The sequence below is a fragment of the Podarcis gaigeae genome, assembly GCF_964106915.1.
Source record: "Podarcis gaigeae genome assembly, chromosome: 7".
Taxonomy (NCBI): Eukaryota; Metazoa; Chordata; class Lepidosauria; order Squamata; family Lacertidae; genus Podarcis; species Podarcis gaigeae.
Window position 1 is genome coordinate 23,923,029 of NC_139683.1, and position 18,865 is coordinate 23,941,893.

An 18,865-nucleotide genomic window follows, 5' to 3' on the forward strand; every position below is an offset into this window, starting at 1 on the left:
ATATAAAACAGAGGTAACAATTACAGCAGGCAAAAATTAACAGATGAAAAACAAAGCCATAAAATATGAATGTAGAATGAGTAGTCGCAAATGAGTTAAAATAACAAAGACTAGTGCACTATTTCGGAAATCCAAAATGAACTGAATAAAAACAAAAGCAATGAAAGAAGTGAGATTTCAGCTTACTTATTCAACATCATTATTGAAAACACTTTTCTACTGGAGGCTACTACAACTGAGCAAAATATAATGAATAGCTCCACATTTCAAAAACAGTTCTACTTACATAGAATAATACCCTGTTACCTTTATTACATTACCGCTTTGGAACTGACATGATGGCAATAAAAGAGAGTCACACAACAATAAAAATAGAACCTTATACTTTTCAATATAAAGTCACAGCCATTTCCTGGTATACAAAGAAATGGATGCGTGCCAACTATCAAGCTGCAGTTACTGATGCTGCATTTTCTTCAAAGGCAATTTACGGGTTTTTTACATTAAAATCTAGACTCAGCCACCATAATGGACATGATCTGAAGACACATGATACAGCAACTTTGTTAATGCTAAGCAGGACTGGTTTGGTCAATGCCTGAATGGGAGACCAAAAAGAAATCCTATTTATACCACTCTGAGTTCTATAGAAGGAAGTTGGAATATAAATGGGAGGGAGGGGGGAGAGAGAGAATATAACTAGGTCAGTGTTTCCCAACCTTTTTTGGGCAAAGGCACACTTGTTTCATGAAAAAAATCTCGAGGCACACCACCATTAGAAAATGTTTAAAAAATTAACTCTGTGCCTATATTGACTATATGCCGCTTGGGGCGGCAGCCTGTTGCCCGAAGCACAGGGAGCCCTACGGAGGGCTCCCCGTGCTTCCGGCGAGTGTCTGCAACCCTGCGCGCCCGGCAGGAGCTCCTGCCAGGCGCGCAAGGCTTGGGGCGGCAGCTTGTTGCCCGAAGCACAGGGAGCCCTACGGAGGGCTCCCCGTGCTTCGGGCGAGTGTCTGCAACCCTGCGCGCCCGGCAGGAGCTCCTGCCAGGCGGCAAGGCTTGGGGCGGCAGCCTGTTGCCCGAAGCACAGGGAGCCCTACGGAGGGCTCCCCGTGCTTCGGGCGAGTGTCTGCAAGCCTTGCGCGCCCGGCAGGAGCTCCTGCCAGGCGCGCAAGGCTTGGGGCGGCAGCCTGTTGCCCGAAGCACAGGGAGCCCTACGGAGGGCTGCCCGTGCTTCGGGCGAGTGTCTGCAACCCTGCGCGCCCGGCAGGAGCTCCTGCCAGGCGCGCAAGGCTTGGGGCGGCAGCTTGTTGCCCGAAGCACAGGGAGCCCTACGGAGGGCTCCCTGTGCTTCGGGCGAGTGTCTGCAACCCTGCGCGCCCGGCAGGAGCTCCTGCCAGGCGCGCAAGGCTTGGGGCGGCAGCTTGTTGCCCGAAGCACAGGGAGCCCTACGGAGGGCTCCCTGTGCTTCGGGCGAGTGTCTGCAACCCTGCGCGCCCGGCAGGAGGTCCTGCCAGGCGCGCAAGGCTTGGGGCGGCAGCCTGTTGCCCGAAGCACAGGGAGCCCTACGGAGGGCTCCCCGTGCTTCGGGCGAGTGTCTGCAACCCTGCGCGCCCGGCAGGAGCTCCTGCCAGGCGGCAAGGCTTGGGGCGGCAGCCTGTTGCCCGAAGCACAGGGAGCCCTACGGAGGGCTCCCTGTGCTTCGGGCGAGTGTCTGCAACCCTGCGCGCCCGGCAGGAGCTCCTGCCAGGCGCGCAAGGCTTGGGGCGGCAGCCTGTTGCCCGAAGCACAGGGAGCCCTACGGAGGGCTCCCCGTGCTTCGGGCGAGTGTCTGCAACCCTGCGCGCCCGGCAGGAGCTCCTGCCAGGCGGCAAGGCTTGGGGCGGCAGCCTGTTGCCCAAAGCACAGGGAGCCCTACGGAGGGCTCCCCGTGCTTCGGGCGAGTGTCTGCAAGCCTTGCGCGCCCGGCAGGAGCTCCTGCCAGGCGCGCAAGGCTTGGGGCGGCAGCCTGTTGCCCGAAGCACAGGGAGCCCTACGGAGGGCTCCCCGTGCTTCGGGCGAGTGTCTGCAAGCCTTGCGCGCCCGGCAGGAGCTCCTGCCAGGCGCGCAAGGCTTGGGGCGGCAGCCTGTTGCCCGAAGCACAGGGAGCCCTACGGAGGGCTGCCCGTGCTTCGGGCGAGTGTCTGCAAGCCTTGCGCACCCAGCAGGAGCTCCCGTCGGGCGCGCGAGGCTTGGGGCGGCAGCCTGTTGCTCTAAGCACATGGAGCCCGCCTCCCTCCCACGGCACACCAGGCAAAGTCTCGCGGCACACTAGTGTGCCGCGGAACACCGGTTGGGAAACACTGAACTAGGTGACTCACCTAATTAATAGCAAAGTAAACAGCAATAAAGAAGCGGCAAAATATCCAATAGCATATTTATTATAAGAACAGCTTTTCACGTTTTCTGTTTTGATTCTGCACGTATCCTTTATACAACATCCACCAGAGCACAAATTAGCATTTATTTCAGAATGAAATTGCATATTTTTACATATTTATTTGGTGCCCCAAGTTGGAGCCAAGGGGGCAAGTCCACCATTATTACCAATTCCCAGGGATAGGAGAACAGTTGTGTAGCACTGGAATTGTCTTAAGGGGAAGTAGGTCAAATGTCTGACACATTTTTGGCACAGATCCCTCTTCTATAGAACTCACATCCTGGGTCTCACTCACATGTATGGTTTACAATATGTCTGAACCAATGTAACCATTGTTGGCTCTCAGACAAGAGACTGAAACTATTACCTAGTATGGTTTGTTAAGTGGAGTACCTAACATCTGAAGTGGGCCATAGTCCTTCAACACTGTTGTCCAGATTAAGTACACGCAGAGTGGTTGAGTGTTTGTGTGCCAATTGCACACACAGAAAAGTGGGACCTGAATGACCTTTTTTTGTGTCATGAAGCCTCCTCCTCCTCTCTGGATGACCCTAAGACAAAGCTTAATAAAGAACAGCAAGAGTCATCTCTTGTTGAGAACCGCGGAATCACCAACAGTATGGAGATGATTTATAACTGGTCCTCATACAAACAAATAAACCTTCCATGTCTATAAACTATTAACTCTCACTGTTCTCATTTCTTTGTGCAAACAAAAGTGTTATGGTAGTTGAAAGTATCTACAGGACGTTTCACTACACTGTATGCTGCATGAAGAGGAATCACACAAACAAAGGGATGTGAGTGGAGAACTCTGGTCTGCCCCAAGGTAATGAGGTGTGTCTGACTCTGTTTCTGACAGCAACGTATCAGGCACAGACATTTGCAAAGGAAAGCCTTTCTCTAACAGACATTTACACCTAATGCTGCACAGCCCTGCAGCCTCATTCCACTCACAATTCCCCTTCACGCAATGCACACGTGTCTTAATTTTGTGTCTAAATTGATCTCCACTAGAAAATTGTATTTCAAGGAAGGCTGACAAATATAGAACACTACAGTTATTTTTAATGCAGATATTGTCTTGATGTAGACCAGATGGTTAGAGGAGAACACATGTGGACATATGCTTCCCCCCCCCTCTTGAACAGTCACAAGATTGTATAGAATGCACAATAATTACATGGCTTTTACCTAACCTTTTAATGCATCACTGTGGAAAATATCTAAAGCCACAGAGCAAGCATTACGGGGTATATTTTCAAAGCTGGGGAAGAGGCTTTCTATTTGTTGAAGTCAATGGGATTAATGCGGCCAAACCCACATGTGTTTTTTTTTGGAAAACATTAACTAAAATGTAGCAAAAAGTAGACTGACCCTCAAAAGTGAGCTTTATCAGGGGTACTCAATTTGACATTTCCCCTGAATGAATGTTAACTATTTTAAGTCCTAAATTAAAGTATCCAGCTATAGATCAATAAACTATTTATTTGTGCTAAAAAATACATATGCTGAGAAAGCTGGTGTGGTGGCTAGAGTGTCACCGCAGGACTAGGAGGTCCAAATTTCAAATCTCAACACAGCTGTGAAGGCTATTTGCTGAACTTGGGCCTGCTACCATCTCTGGCCTTATCTGTCTCAAAAAGTTGTTTTGAGAGGGGGAAATGCATAGGGGAGAGACGTGTGCCACCTTGAGCTCCTTGGAGGAAACATGTGCCATATGTATGTTAATTAGTTAGTTAGTTAGTTAGTTAGTTAGTTAGTTAGTTAGTTAGTTAAGTGTCTGGCATACAGATTGTATATTACACATAGCAGATCAGAGACCAGTCTAAGGATGTTTAAAGGGAATTAATGAAGTCTGGGCCTTGCTGGTACTTCGGATAGAAGACAAATTTGCCATTCTGAGCTCCTTGAAGGCTGGTATGAATAAAAATAGTATTTTCCTACCTCGTGGTTCAACACATGGTATAAAATTAACGCAATACTATTGATGGTCTCCTTCATTTTTTTTAAAAAAAGCTTCTTTATACCTCAGCAACGGCATTTAAAGTGATTATTATTTCTTTTCAACACCAATACCTGCCATGAATTGGCAGGATGATGGGAAGGAGGAAGAGGATCCCACGAGGGGTGCAGCTGGGACTACAACATACTGCTGGGGATGGGGAAGGAAGTACTCACAGGGTGATGGAGGATGGCAAGGCAATGGGGGTCAATTCACAGAAACCAGAGTAGCAGGACCCATCACCAGAGGGGCCCCTGTCCCCATGAACACGGCAGGCTCTGAGGCATAGGGAACAGCAGGAGGGGTGCTTTAGTTGGCTAAGGCAGGCAAAGGTCCATGGCCCAGCTCTCTAGCTGGCCAGGTGAGGCTCGCTAGCTGTGGGAGGAGGTGTGTGATTCCTCAGCTGGAGGAGGTACAGAACAGGTGAGGGCCACATGCCTCATCAAGCCCAGATGCTGCAATCAGCATGTAAAGGTACAAAAGTAACCAACTGGATTGATAAAGGAGTATGTTAGAAAAATTGATGTTATTAATTATATAACAAAAGCAATATCAAAAACATTCAGTGGAGGCAGGCCCACTATGGTACAGCCCTCCCAAGGAAAATGTCAAGCAATTAAAAAAAAATCCCCCACAAAATGTCAATGTCACACACTCTTTCCTGTCCCAGACACATTTTATACTTCTGTTTGGACGTGGAGAAGCTCTGCAAGCATTTCTGTCAATCTACAGTTCTCTCTAGCCAATCAGTTCTCTGTAAAGGTACAGAGAGGGCACACAGGTCCCTCCCCTGTGTCTCTAAACAGGAAACCATGTGACTGGATGGTCTGAAAGTCAGTCACACTATATATCTGTTGTTATGAGGCTAACTAGCAGTCTCAGTATTAGCCTAGGAGGGCTACCTTGAAGGGCAGTCCAAGCATGCTCGTGGCTGCCCTAGGGCAATGTCCAGACCTCAAAGCACATTCGTTTTAGCTAGCATGGCGAAGGGTGTGGTTGCTAGTTTAGAGCAGCTAGCTTTTCGTTAGTATTTGTTAGGAAGAAAACAATGGTGAGGTGTGCAAATATCTTTCAATATTATCAACTTTTAACTTTATACTTTGCAAATATTTTGTGACAGGGGGAGAAGGATATGGAGAAGAAATGGTGGGTGGATTCTGTGTGTGTTGCAATTTTTAACATTTGTGGGTAACTGGAACTACAGGTTTTGTCCATGTGTGTTTAGGTTTGAGACAAGTTCTGAGGTTCTGCATTCCTGTGTTTATGCAAAGGATACCTGTTGTGGAATCATCTTATTACATAGCAGCAGAGGTTCCTCACTGGTGATGCTAGTGAATTCTGTACATGTTCGTGGCATTTATTTCTGGGACTTATACTTCCTAATGCTGTCTCCTCTGAGAGAGGAAGATGTGGTTTGAGAAGAGGAGGAATCAGTGGTGCTAATTGTTAAACCACTTAGACAGCATTTTGATTGGGTAGAATATTGCCTACACATTTTCTTTCTCAATAAGCCTATTGGCAAGTGCCTCCTTGTCCTCATAACTTTAACAAAGAGCCACACCAGAGGATCTGGGAACTGAATTTAATGTTCCTCTCTGTCACTGGCTCATTTTGCAGTGCTGGGAGCATTACTCTTGTATGCTTTCAGTCAAAGGGGCAGCCAACTAACCATGGCTTACAGTGGAAATGAAATAGTGAAGCAGCATGTTAGAGGTTAGAAAATGTTTTATTCCATGAACTTTCACGGATTACCAAGCCTACTGCACATGATAAAGTGGACTTTGGCCCCCTCCCCAAGCTTATACCATAATTTTAAAATAAAATAAAATAAACTTGATAGCGCTGCAGTGTTTGTTTTGCTAAAATTGGACTATGGTCTACTTTACAGGGTTGTTGTGAGGATAAAAAGACACCTTGGGAAACTTAAAATGCTATTACAAAAAATAGGACATTGCAGATGAGAATTCCGGCAGCAGTGCCCATATGTCGTATGGGATCATGACTTACACACTTAGGCAAACTTGTCCCAGCAGACAAATTGGATTTGCTGAGGGCCTACAAGGCCTGAATATCTTGATTGTGTCCCTGATTACTTTTCCTTTGATTTTCAGGTTAGGCTTTTTTCCTTATTTTGAACCTGACCCCCTACCCCAGTTCAAAATCAGGGGCAAGCTAGCTGGAGAGAAACTTATTTTATTTGTTCCTTATGTGCCGATATTACATTTATATCCATCCCACCTTTCTTCCTGGGAGCTCAAGGTGATATTCTTTTCCCCATGCTATCATCAAAGCAACCCTGTGAGGTAGGTTAGCCTGAGAGATTGTAACTGGCGCTAAATCACATGGTGAGTTTTATGGCTGATTTTAATCCTGGTCTCCTAGGTCCTACTCTACTTAAATATCCTTCCACTATATCCTGCATTTGGGGGTGGGGTAGGGGGATGTAGAAGTGAATAAGCTAGAGAAGGAAATAATCTATTCACGTAGATCTGGAAAATTATGGGGTCCCTTATTAACAGTCCTGTGTAGTACCTTTAAGATTAACCAATTCAGGATCCTGTACATACTTACCAAGGAGTAATCCCCATAGAATTCAGTGGGGCTTACTTCTGAGTAATGTACATTACTCAGAAATTGTGACAGCAGAGACCCCTTCTGAACCAAAGTAAGACACTTTTAGTTAGGTGCTTTTAGTCAAACTGCAATGCTTGAAGTGTCCACAGTGATTTGCGGGGGGGGGGGGGGTAGGGAACCAGAACAACTTGGCCACTCGCTGCCCATGCGTCCATGACCTCCTAGCAGCCCCACTAAGTCTAGTGGGCACTGGCCACCCCATTAAATAAGTACAGTGGTACCTCGGGTTACATACGCTTCAGGTTACATATGCTTCAGGTTACACACTCCGCTAACCCAGAAATAGTGCTTCAGGTTAAGAACTTTGCTTCAGGATAAGAACAGAAATCATGCTCCGGTGGTGCGGCGGCAGCAGGAGGCCCCATTAGCTAAAGTGGTACCTCAGGTTACGAACAGATTCAGGTTAAGAACAGATCTCCAGAATGAATGAAGTACTTAACCCGAGGTACCACTGTATTAGACTTTGAAGGCATATTTCACACTGGGTCATCTCCTGTTTTTGCAGCCCACAAGCACAACAACCATTCCGCTACTGGGAAAATTGCTCTCAGCACAGTGCTACAGCCCAATCTATTGAGTGTTTTGTGCTTGTGACAGATGCTGCACAGCCACTAGGGCAGCAGTTATTATTGTTACATTCTGTGACGGCTAAGTTTGTGCAACGACATCAGCTCCTAAACTTTTCCCACTAACTTTATATTCCCCTTGAATCTTCCCCTTTGTTAATGCATATCCTGTTTAAAGATAGGGTGTGTCCCGAGGTGTTGTGGCATCAGCAGCACAGCTTAGACTCTGGACAGCCAGGGTAATAATCATAACTGGATGTTATACTGGATGATTATGAACTCGGTTTTCCATAAATCAACACTTTTAGCTGAGCTTAAGTTATCTGTTTTTCCTTTATAAAAAAGAAATAAATACTGTATTTTACTAGTGATCAGTAAGGAAAGTCAGAAGGTATTATGCAGATTTATGCAGGCATTCAACTTTTTCATGGACCTTTACTATTTTTTTTTAAGCTGAATGTCCACATTGTTCACTATTCAAAATGGGGAGAAATGTTCAGATACATGCGGAAGCCAAATGCAGATATGGGAAAACATCCTCTTTTGCCCCTAAAGCACTAACCACATAGTTGCAACAGGAACTACATAGATCCTTATTCAAATATGTAACAGCCGCTACGATTTGGCTTGCGTTTTCATTTGCAGTGGGAAAAGGACAAATATGACATATGTTGCTATATTCTGAAAGCATAAGGCTCCTAACTAAAGTTACGTTTAAAGAAGAATGTTCATGAACAATACAATGCCATGTTCAACTTTTAGCTAGCCATTAAAGAATCAGCTTAACATATTAACATTTTGATTTAAAACTCTTATTAGTCCTATTTGCAAATATATCATTCAGATGTTGCTGAAGTGTAACTCTCATCTTCCCTGGCTATTGGCCATTCTCTCTAGGGCTGATAGGAATTGGGAGTCCAACAACATATGGACAGCCACAGGTTAGCCTCTCCTGCTGCCAAGTATGCTACCTATACAGTATATTATTACACACGGGTCAGAAAACTTAGCGTGAATATCAATCACTAAGCAGGGTAAGGACTTCACCCCCTGCACCCCCTAAACCTGTTATGGGAGTTCCCCCAACTCCCTAGAGAAGATTTAGGAGGCATGAAGGGAAAGTAGGATGGGGAGTCCTATTATGTGTGTGGACCTCATTCCTTACTTCCCAGGGATCAGAAAACATAACTTCACACAGTCAGAAAAATGTTCTTTGTGGCTGCCATTCAATGGTGGCATGCTTACCCCCTAGAGAACAGCCAAAGATATATCTGGCTATCTTCTAAAAATAATGTAACCTTTTCTTTTAATCTGGGCATAAATCATTAAAATGAAGTCAGTTTTCACACAAATTACCTGTTTAAAGATACATTTTTTACATTAGAGAGGATAAAATCTGTTGATTTTATTAGTTACATTTTCAATGATGCTGTCCTCAAAGGGGGTAAACTAAAATAGATAGATGATAGATAGATAGATAGATAGATAGATAGATAGATAGATAGATAGATAGATGATAGATAGATAAAATAAGGCAACAACTAACAAATCAGAAGACTCCTATTTTTAACAATAAGCACAGCTGTGCTTCTACTATTGAAGAACAGCAAGATACTTATAAGAGATGCAGGATGATGGCATTCGTTTTCTCTCCCACTAATGTAGACAAGACATTCTACTTAAGTAGACAGAAAGAGAAGGAATTTCAGTATTTCTTACCTGCTGCATCGGTCTGCTGCTTCGCTTCTGAGGCTGGTACGTGAGCCAAGTATATAAAATCGGATCAATATTGACTGTTAATCCCTGCATGCTGGCCAAAAGCACGGCTCCTACATGACAAAAGAAATAACAAAGATGTACAGATTACACACATGGGGAAAAAATGTTTTAAAAAATCCCTCTCATCTCGGACACACCGTGGGTAGCAATATCCCAAACACCTATACTCGTTATTTTCTACAGAACCCCATATATAATTCTGGGGCAGTTTCCAATACAAAACAAACAGTATAAAAGTCAACATTAGAAGGAAGGTTGAGGAATGGTAGCTGCAATGCTGGGTACTCTATCATTACATAGTACATTTTGGAGGGACCCATTCCATGGTTTTAAGTTCAAAAATTGCAATTATTTTCCATTAAGTAGCCACAAGCAGAATACACTTTAAAAACTGAATTATTGAGTTAGAGCATCAGGTGATTTTACATGCACACCAGTCACAGTATTTTTCCGTCTATAAGACTATGTTTTTTTCTTTAAAAATCATGCTAAAAACTGGAGGTCATCTTATACATGCGTAGTGCATAGGGTAGACATTTGATTGGTTGCTGCCGTGGCTGTCAGTAGCTATTGTGCGTGTGTTTGTTGCTGCGTCAATGGGTGGTGTTGATTGGCTGACGCTCTGGCAGTTGGGTGGGTGATAGGCAGCTTCTGCCAGTGATGGGACGCAGATTTTGTGATGCGTGCGGGTGAGCAATTCCCCACGCCCAAGCTCAACAACTCTGTGCCATTACCCCCAATTTTCTTAAATTTGAGTCCCTAAAAATAGGGGGCAACATATACATGGGGGCATCTTATAGATGGAAAAGTATGGTACAAGTTTATTTTACAACAGCACTGGCTTTCTTCCCCCCCCTCTCTCTCTCTCTCTGTGTGTGTGTGTGTGTGTGTGTGTGTTAGTGAGAGCAACACTTAGTGAGAGCCCTTATATATTGCCATGGGAATACTACATCAAAAGATTAAAACATAAAAGACTTCTAGGTCATGGTTACATAGTATCTAATTCAATTAAAATACCAAAAACTGAAGAGTTGATCTTGTTCTCCTAAAAGTTAGTAAAAGAAGAAGAAAAAATTCTATCAGCTCTACTGGTATCAGGGTCTCATCATAAATTTGCAGAAGATTTTTAGAGACAGGTGTTAGACAAATGCCTTTTCTTTTTTAGAAATAATTATAGTAACTCAAATTTATTGAAATGCATTCCAAAATGTCTTAAGCATATTTAATTATTAATAAATCTTACATGGATTTCAATAGGATTTTTTCGCAATAAACAAATGTATGATTGTAGTATGAGTGCAATGGCCCTTAATTTACTGCAGTTTCCAAACAAGTAGCAAGTCAGCCTTTGTTGTCGATTTTTTGGCCACTCTTATATCTGGCAAATAACGGAATATACAGGGCTAAAACCACTTGCCTCTGTACAATGTATATTAACATAGAAGTAGCCATACATATGCCAGCTCAGAAACCTTCTACATTTTTTTATTAAAGAGATATTGGAAACATTATTGCAATCACAAAATCCATAATGTGTTGAATAAGGCAGTATATGTATTTCATGTATACATGTATTTCATGTATACAGAAGTCCTGGGTTTTTTTTCATATGAAGTGTCATATTCTTTCATGCTCACGTGATCCAGGAGAGGAGGCTTCTAAGTAAAACACTAACCATCATAAAACAATTATCATACCACTGTCCTTTGCAAGTAGACAGCTATTAAGAGAAATTAATTAGAGTTTAAATGACTCCCAAGCATTTAACCTTCTTAAAGCTAAAATAATAATTTTTTTGTAATCTAATACTCAGTATAAATATTCAGTATGAAACTACATGGCATTTGTTTTCTACACAGCATAGCAAACTTTGCCGTTCTAATAACGTGAAAGGTTTCTGTAGCTAAGAATATGATTCCGGCAAGCATGTATTTTAGTAATGGAGGTGGCAGCAAGAGACTCCAGTAAACTAACAAGAAGCATTCTAAACATTCATAGCCTATTAGTATTACACAAATTGATATGGCCAATTAAACATATTCAGCTTCCCCTGGGGACAGGCAAACTCAGCCCTACAGATGTTTTGGGACTACAACTCCCATCATCCCTTGACCATTGGTCCTGTTAGCTAGGGATGATGGGAGTTGTAGTCCTAAAACATCTGGAGGGTCGTGTTTGCCTGTGCCTGTAATATCCAATGGAAAAACTAAGGTGCCTCTCTATGTAACACAGAAGGGGTGTGGATGGGTGCATGTTTGAGTGTGATTTTAATGCACATGAGCCTAGAAATAGCACAACTTATCCCGTATGAATGTGAGCAAACAACTTTCATTTTGTATACAAGACAATCTGGTACATAACAGATCTATAAATCACTAAAAGGAAATATCCAACTGTCTCTAATTTTAGTGTAGCAGACAACATTTGGTGTTTTGATGCTACTGCATACTGCCAAAACACTGACATTCCAAGCATACTTTTCCAATTGGATACTCCAGAGTACTGTGATAATTTTCAGTTATAGCTGAAGCTGAAGCAGAGGCTAAAGAGTCTCTTATACAGCATGAAAATTCAAACACACACACACAAGTTTTATCAGGTAAGAATCAAAATTCCATGAGGTTTTGCCATAGACTTCAATGGAATGTGCCTGCATTTCATTCTGAAACCAGGAAACGCACCCCCACTCCCAGAAATCAACCATTCTCCTGTTAAGCATCTATGCATACTATAAGAAGCTAAATTATTTTCTGCAATAATAAAGTTTTCTGTGAAAAAATAATCTGATATCCCTGCTATTCTCTAAAGGCTACTTTCAAGGATGCCCTTGCGCTGTATGTACTGTACTGGCATACCCAGTATGTCAAGTTGGAGCAATAAGGCCTTTTCACTAGTTGTACTCAGGCTTTGGAACTCCCCCACAAAGGCACTCACCTTGCCCCCTCTTTAATGTCCTTCAGATGGAATTGTAGAAATCTTCCTTTTTGGGCTTTGGGCCATGAGCAATAATAGCTTTCTCACTGAACTGCTTTTAACTTACTGTAACATGCTTGGTAAATTTGCTTTGAATGGCTGTTTGCATTTCCTATATTTTTAGTTAAGTGTGCTGCTTTTTAGTTTTTGTTATTTTAATTATTGTTAGCTGCCTTGCACTCTATTAAGAAAAGACAAGAGTATAAATGCTTTAAATCAAGGGTGGTTAAAACCTTTTCAGCCCAATGACCACCTTCCCTCATGGGCTGCCTTGCACAAGCTAGCCAGACACAGTGATAGATGGAACTTTTTTATATGTAGGTTTTGTAAAGCCATGCTTTCAGTCCTCTGGAAAGAAAAGCAAGAAGCAGAGTAATGTAGATTATGTTTGCTCTAACTTACAGAAAATGTCATGTTCCAGTTACTATGCACCTTGACTGGCTAGGGGACATTGTCTGCTGCTTCACTTCAGACATCAAAATGTCTTTGACAAGTCCAAATGGTTTTAGACATATCATCCATAAAGTGATCTAGAGAGTGGTGCTAGTTCAGTGAAATTCTCCTGGCTGAAATGGGTTATCTAAACCCATTTCAGCCTGGCTTCAGTCTTGGTTGCAGAGCAGCTACTAGAGAGTAACACTGGGGGACTTCTGCGGGCCCCATGGTGGCTATGCTGTAGAGTCCACACAAGGTTCTATTTGTCTCCCATGCTTTTAAACATTTACAGTGGTACCTCAGGTTACATATGCTTCAGGTTACATACGTTTCAGGTTACAGACTCCACTAACCCAGAAATAGTGCTTCAGGTTAAGAACTTTGCTTCAGGATGAGAACAGAAATCGAGTGGTGCTTCAGGTTAAGAACAGTTTCAGGTTAAGAACGGACCTCTGGAACGAATTAAGTACTTAACCTGAGGTTCCACTGTATACAAAACTATTGGAAGGTTTGGAGTGCAGTTTCACCAGTATATGGATGACACACAACTCACTCCTTACAATCTGCCTGCTCTCAATGGGGTTACACTGAAGGAGAGGTATGCAGCTTGGGGATACTTCTGGATCCTTTGCTGTCGCTTGAGCTCAGGTGGCCTCAGTGATGCAAAGTGCTTTCCACCAGCTTCAGCTGGTGACCCAGCTGTGCCCCTATCTGGACAGGGACAGCCTAACTAGTGTTGTCTATGCTCTGGTAACTTCTGTGTTAAATTACTGCAATGTGTTATACGTACGGCTGCCTCTGAAGACGTTTCGGAAACTTCAGCTGGTGCAGAATTCGGCAGCTAGGTTGTTCATTGGGGCAAGAAAGTTTGAGCCTATTACACCAATCATGGCCCAACTGCACTCCCTGCCAATTAGTTGCTGGGTCCAATTCAAGGTGCTAGCTTTGACCTATAAAGCCCTAAATGGCTCAGGGCCACCATACCCTTAAGGACCACCTCTCTCCATATAAACCTACTCACACTTGGACCCTCATAATCTGAGGGCCTTCTTCATGTGCCTCTTCCATGAGAGGTCTGGATGGTGGCAACACAAGTATTTATTTACTACTTGTTATTTATGTGTTATATTTATATACCGCCACTCATCAAAAGATCTCAGGGCAGTTCACAAGATCTCAGTAGCTCCCTGTTTGTGGAATGCTCTCCCCAGGGATATTTGACTGGCACCTTCATTGTACACCTTTAGGCACCAGACCTAAAGCTGGCCATGATCAAACACAGACATCAATGTGATATACACATTAATCTAGATGCATGTATGCACCTACCAATGTGAATACCTCCTATGCTGGATGATTATGGACAAATTTCTAAACAGTGGCACAAACAGAATTCCACTGTCATTAAACATTATAAATGTAGAAGGTGGCACACACATTAAAATTTCCAAGTGGGCTTTAAGAAGATTATAGTTCTGGTGCATTAACAGACACAGCTAGAGACGGAGCAAACTCTTTTCTGCCAAGACTGAACATATAGGCTACTTTAAATTTGTCAATGCCATATTCCTGTACTGAAATGTATTGATCACAGCAAAAAGCATGAGAAAATATAGAATTTGTAACTATTTGCCGATTCTGAAATCCAGCTGTGCTTTTTGTCTTCGAAAATGCAGCTATAAAGTTGAAAAGAACAGCCAATTCCACAGCACATGAAACAAACTGGAGTTGAGCAGGCAGTGTGTATAACTCAGACTTTGTACTTGTAAACATCCTTTCCACACTGAGCCCTCTGGGACAGTCAAAGAATTCAGTGAATGAACTACTTGAAATAAATAAAGAACACTTGACTTGGCATGCAGTACTTCTAACTGATTAAAAATAAGTATGACTGTTCTTTAGCTTTCCACTTTAAAAATGCTGTGGTAGTAGCAGTAAATTTTAATGTTATTAAAACCTTATAATCCCTGCACGCACACATAGCTTGTTAAAAATCTTTAAACCCCACCTATTTCAAGCCTGGAAATTTTATAACAATCTAGTGAATCCCAGAAAATAATGGGAGGTGCAAACTGTGTGTGCCTCATTCAGAAATGTCTGGCAATTGTCAGCAATTCTATTCTATGGATGCAGCTACAAATGTTTTTAAAGATAAGGATGGGTAGACTTTGCAATTTCAGGGGTTTATGAAGCCACCTCTAATTGGGCTTTACAGGTTATGAAAGTAACGCAGTAGTTATTGTGGGTCCAAGTTACCATGAAAAGCATTTACCAAACCTTAAACACCTCAAAACCCATTATAAATTTATCCTCAGAAAGGAAAGATGGTCAGTATACAAAAATGAGAAAGTTTTATGGAAAGTAAACTACACTAAGCAATTGCAGGTGCAATCAGTTGAGGTGAGTACTGAAGTATATTTGGTATGTCAGAAAACAAGTAATTACGGCAAACACAAAGTCTGGAGACGTGATCAACTTGATTTAACCATTAATCACCCAAACTTAATTTATATCTGTCTGGATTAAAACTTTAAAGTAGATATTTTAAAGCCATGCAACCTAGGGAGAAGCTTTACCTACATTGCTAGCGTATGTTCATCATTGTGTCCATATGGGGGCAGTAACGTTTAAGAAAAATAATAACTGTGCTATAGTTACCTTAATTATTTGTTCAGAAAACTGCCTTGGGTTTTCTCAATGAAAAAAATATATAAAGCTGCTCATCAGAAAGAAGTAAATATAAAACATTAAGGTTATGGTCTACCAAACAGCCCTCTTTTAAAATGACACTGAAGAATTATATTTGAGACCACCCAGTGTCCAGCTATGTCTCCAGTGTGTATAGGATTTTCCTCTCAACAAAATATATTGGCAGTTTCACATCTTAATGTCTACCTCAGAGTTTCAGTCATGATGTTATCCTGATGAAGTATGTTCCTGGGATTAGCCACTGCTGTGTGTTTGCAACTGATCTATAAGGCAACATAAAAACATCACAGTAGATGGTTAAGAGATTCTACCATCTTTTTTCCCAGTTCTCTCTACTTTTCCACCATGAAATACTGCCAAGTATAGGAACCTGTATCATGGTAAGATATAATGCATGCCTTATCAACAAGACTAAGCAAGTCCCAAATCATCAAAAACCACTGGACTGCATATGGTGTCCCTTGAAAGCGACAGAACCAGTTATCTGAGTGCTGCATCCCAAACTGACAAGATACCATTAACGGATGGCTGGGATAGGGGCAGCAATGCAACCTGAGAATAATGCGTACAAATTATTTTTACACAAATCACGTACAGAGCTGTTTTTCATTTTCCATATCTATACATACAATTTAACAGCTAAAATGGCTAGGTATGCACATTTTATTTTAAGATAATAATTTTTTTCCTTTCTTAACCACATTAATAATCCTTGCCACCAGGTAAGTTAAGTTCCCATCTGTAATTTGCAAATGGAGGCCTGTTGTTTATGTCATTATATACACTGATGGGTCAGTTAGTAGGATCAGGGAAATTCAAAATCAAGACACAGTGCTCAAATCTCCCTGTTTGGATTCTCAAGAGTTCAAAGGTCCATTAGCACAGAGATGGTGAGATATTTCCGTATTACTTCACAATCTTAACTCAGGACTTATGTTAATTCCACATGCAAAGCCTCTACGTCATAGAATTGTACTGTTAGAAGGAACCCTGAGGATCATCTAGTCAAACGCCCTGCAATGCAAGAATATGCAGCTGTCCCTTAAGGGGATCAAATCTGCAATCTTTGCATTAAGTCGTGATGATCACTGCACCTAAAATTGAAAGAAAGAAAGAAAGAAAGAAAGAAAGAAAGAAAGAAAGAAAGAAAGAAAGAAAGAAAGTTTACTCATGGATGTGATGAAAATGTATTATGTATTAAAAAGACCCACTAGTCAAATTTATTGGAGTGTAAAAAAAGCCAGGAAGGTTTATAACTAGGAGTCAACCACAGTAATTTTGTTGTGTTTTGTTTTTTTAAAAAGGTATGGCGCAAAAAGTTTGGTTTGCACGCAAGTCAAAGATGGGAAAGATTTGTTTGCTGTAAGTCACAGACGAGTACTATGACTAAATCACAACCTGACTTGGCTAAGACTAAGACTAATGCAGATTTCCGGTGCAGAGAAAGGAAAAGTTTATCTGTGTCAGGTTGTTAGCTCAAAGAACAGACACTGCCCTATCCAGGGCTGAAGAGGGTCAAAGCTATGGAGCATATCTGGTGATTAAGCTGATAGCTATAACTCCAGCTGACTGCCAGAAGGAACTGTAGGGTTCATTACAGATGGAAGTTGCTTAAAGACTGAAAAGATATCAGTTTTCTTCATAATTTGGAACTAATAAGGAGTTTCCTCTATGGCAGATGGATTTTCTCTGCCTACTGAAGCAGGACCTTAACAGTTGAAGCTAAGTATAGTCACAGAAACAGAAAGCTGACAATTCTCTCAATTGCAAATCTGATCCAGGAATGATCTAGAATATCAAAATAACCAGTAAGATCAACTCAGACATTCACAACCCTCTGTTCTATGAACCTGTTGTTCCATATTTGCAACCTTTGCAAATTTTTATTATAATCCTGCTTACAGTTACAAATTACATTAAAGCAAGATTAAACATATGTAACTAGGATCAGGTGATTTTTGTTTTCACAAGAGCCTTTCCTCTGTTTTGTTCCAGGAAAAAATCTGCATGGTTGCTGTTTTTTTAAATACAGAAGAAATAAAAAAGAGGGGTGGGGAGGGAACTACACCAGCCAGCAAAACAAAGAGAGAAAAGTTATCAGGAATGCCACAAATAATGTATTTCAAAGACTGACACATTTTGGAGAAGGTCTTTCATCAGGGCCATCAGTAGAAGTAAATGTTGTCTAGCCATCCTCTCATATAATTTCTCCAAAATGTTATGGGATTGTGCATAAATTGTTTGTGGCACTCCTAAAATACAGAAGGACATTTTTTTTTTAAAGTATGTCAATTTTTGATGACCAGAGATAATATGGTTGTGAGGGTTACTGTTTTTTGTTTGTTTTGTATTATTATCCTTAAGTTAATTGGGAGTGAGACATAAGATAACATTTCCCTTCTTTTCAGGCCCTCCCTTCCAGATTGTAAATTCCCACTGCCGGCTTTAACTGGTTAAACAGATTTGCAAACATGTCCCATGTGGTTACAATCGTATGGCAAGAAAAGCAGGGCCATGCTTGCTAGCCCTATCCCTGAGATGGAGAGGGGCCTTGGCTCTGTAGCAGAGCATCTGATTTGCATGCAGAAGGTTCCAGGTTCAATCCTTGGATTCTCCAGGAAGGGCTGGGAGAGAACGCTGTCTGAAACCCTGGAGGGCTATGGTCGGTCAGAGTAGACAATACTGAGCTAGATGGATCTGACTCCATAGAAGACAACTTCCAATGTTCCTCTTGCTGCTTTTGCCAGCCAGCCCAGTCCCCATCCCCATCTATGCATGGGTGGTGGGTGGGTGAAGTCTGAAGCAGGAATAGGCTCCCCTATTCATCCGTGGGCTCCATACGCAATCTACATTCATAATCAGATGAGGAGCCTATGCATGTACAGCAAGGTGCCCTCTTTGGACTTTCCCACACAACACCTGGTGGAGGGGGAGCAGAAGGTGCAACAGAAGGTAAGGCTAGCAAGCACAGCCCCACCCTCTAAGACACACACCTCAGAAACCATCTAGCATCTACTGAAATTTCCTGGCATCAAGAAAAGTAACATATGGCTGAATGCTCCACTCTCACGATTGAGCCTTTTTAAACCCTGTTTAGAGAACACTTTCGGATCTTGTCCATCAGTTTCTCCTGCAACCTTGCTCTGTCCCATGGCAACCACTGCCTTTATTCACTCCCCTCATAGGGGGAACTGGGACAATTTGTTGGCATGCTTCACACCTACAGGGAGACCACTGTGTTATTCCCAGGTCAGTCACATTCTGCTCTACTGAGATGGACATTGAGGAACTAATAAATTCTAGGCCATATGGCTGCCTGGAGAAGTAAAGGCAAATACTTTTTTT

At 42.3% G+C, this 18,865-nt stretch overlaps 1 protein-coding gene across 8 annotated transcripts in view; it reads right to left on the reverse strand.

Moving 5' to 3' along the window:
* VPS13B (vacuolar protein sorting 13 homolog B) overlaps window positions 1–18,865 on the reverse strand; it is a 399,672-nt gene that overhangs the window by 212,169 nt on the left and 168,638 nt on the right. For all 8 annotated transcript variants that reach the window (XR_014566943.1, XR_014566944.1, XM_083749735.1 and 5 more), the window contains exon 20: window positions 9,344–9,453. Coding sequence is in view for 6 of the 8 variants with exons in the window: in XM_083749735.1 (XP_083605861.1) it covers window positions 9,344–9,453 (110 nt within the window). In the remaining 2 variants the exon portion in view is untranslated. The remainder of the gene's footprint in view (window positions 1–9,343; window positions 9,454–18,865) is intronic.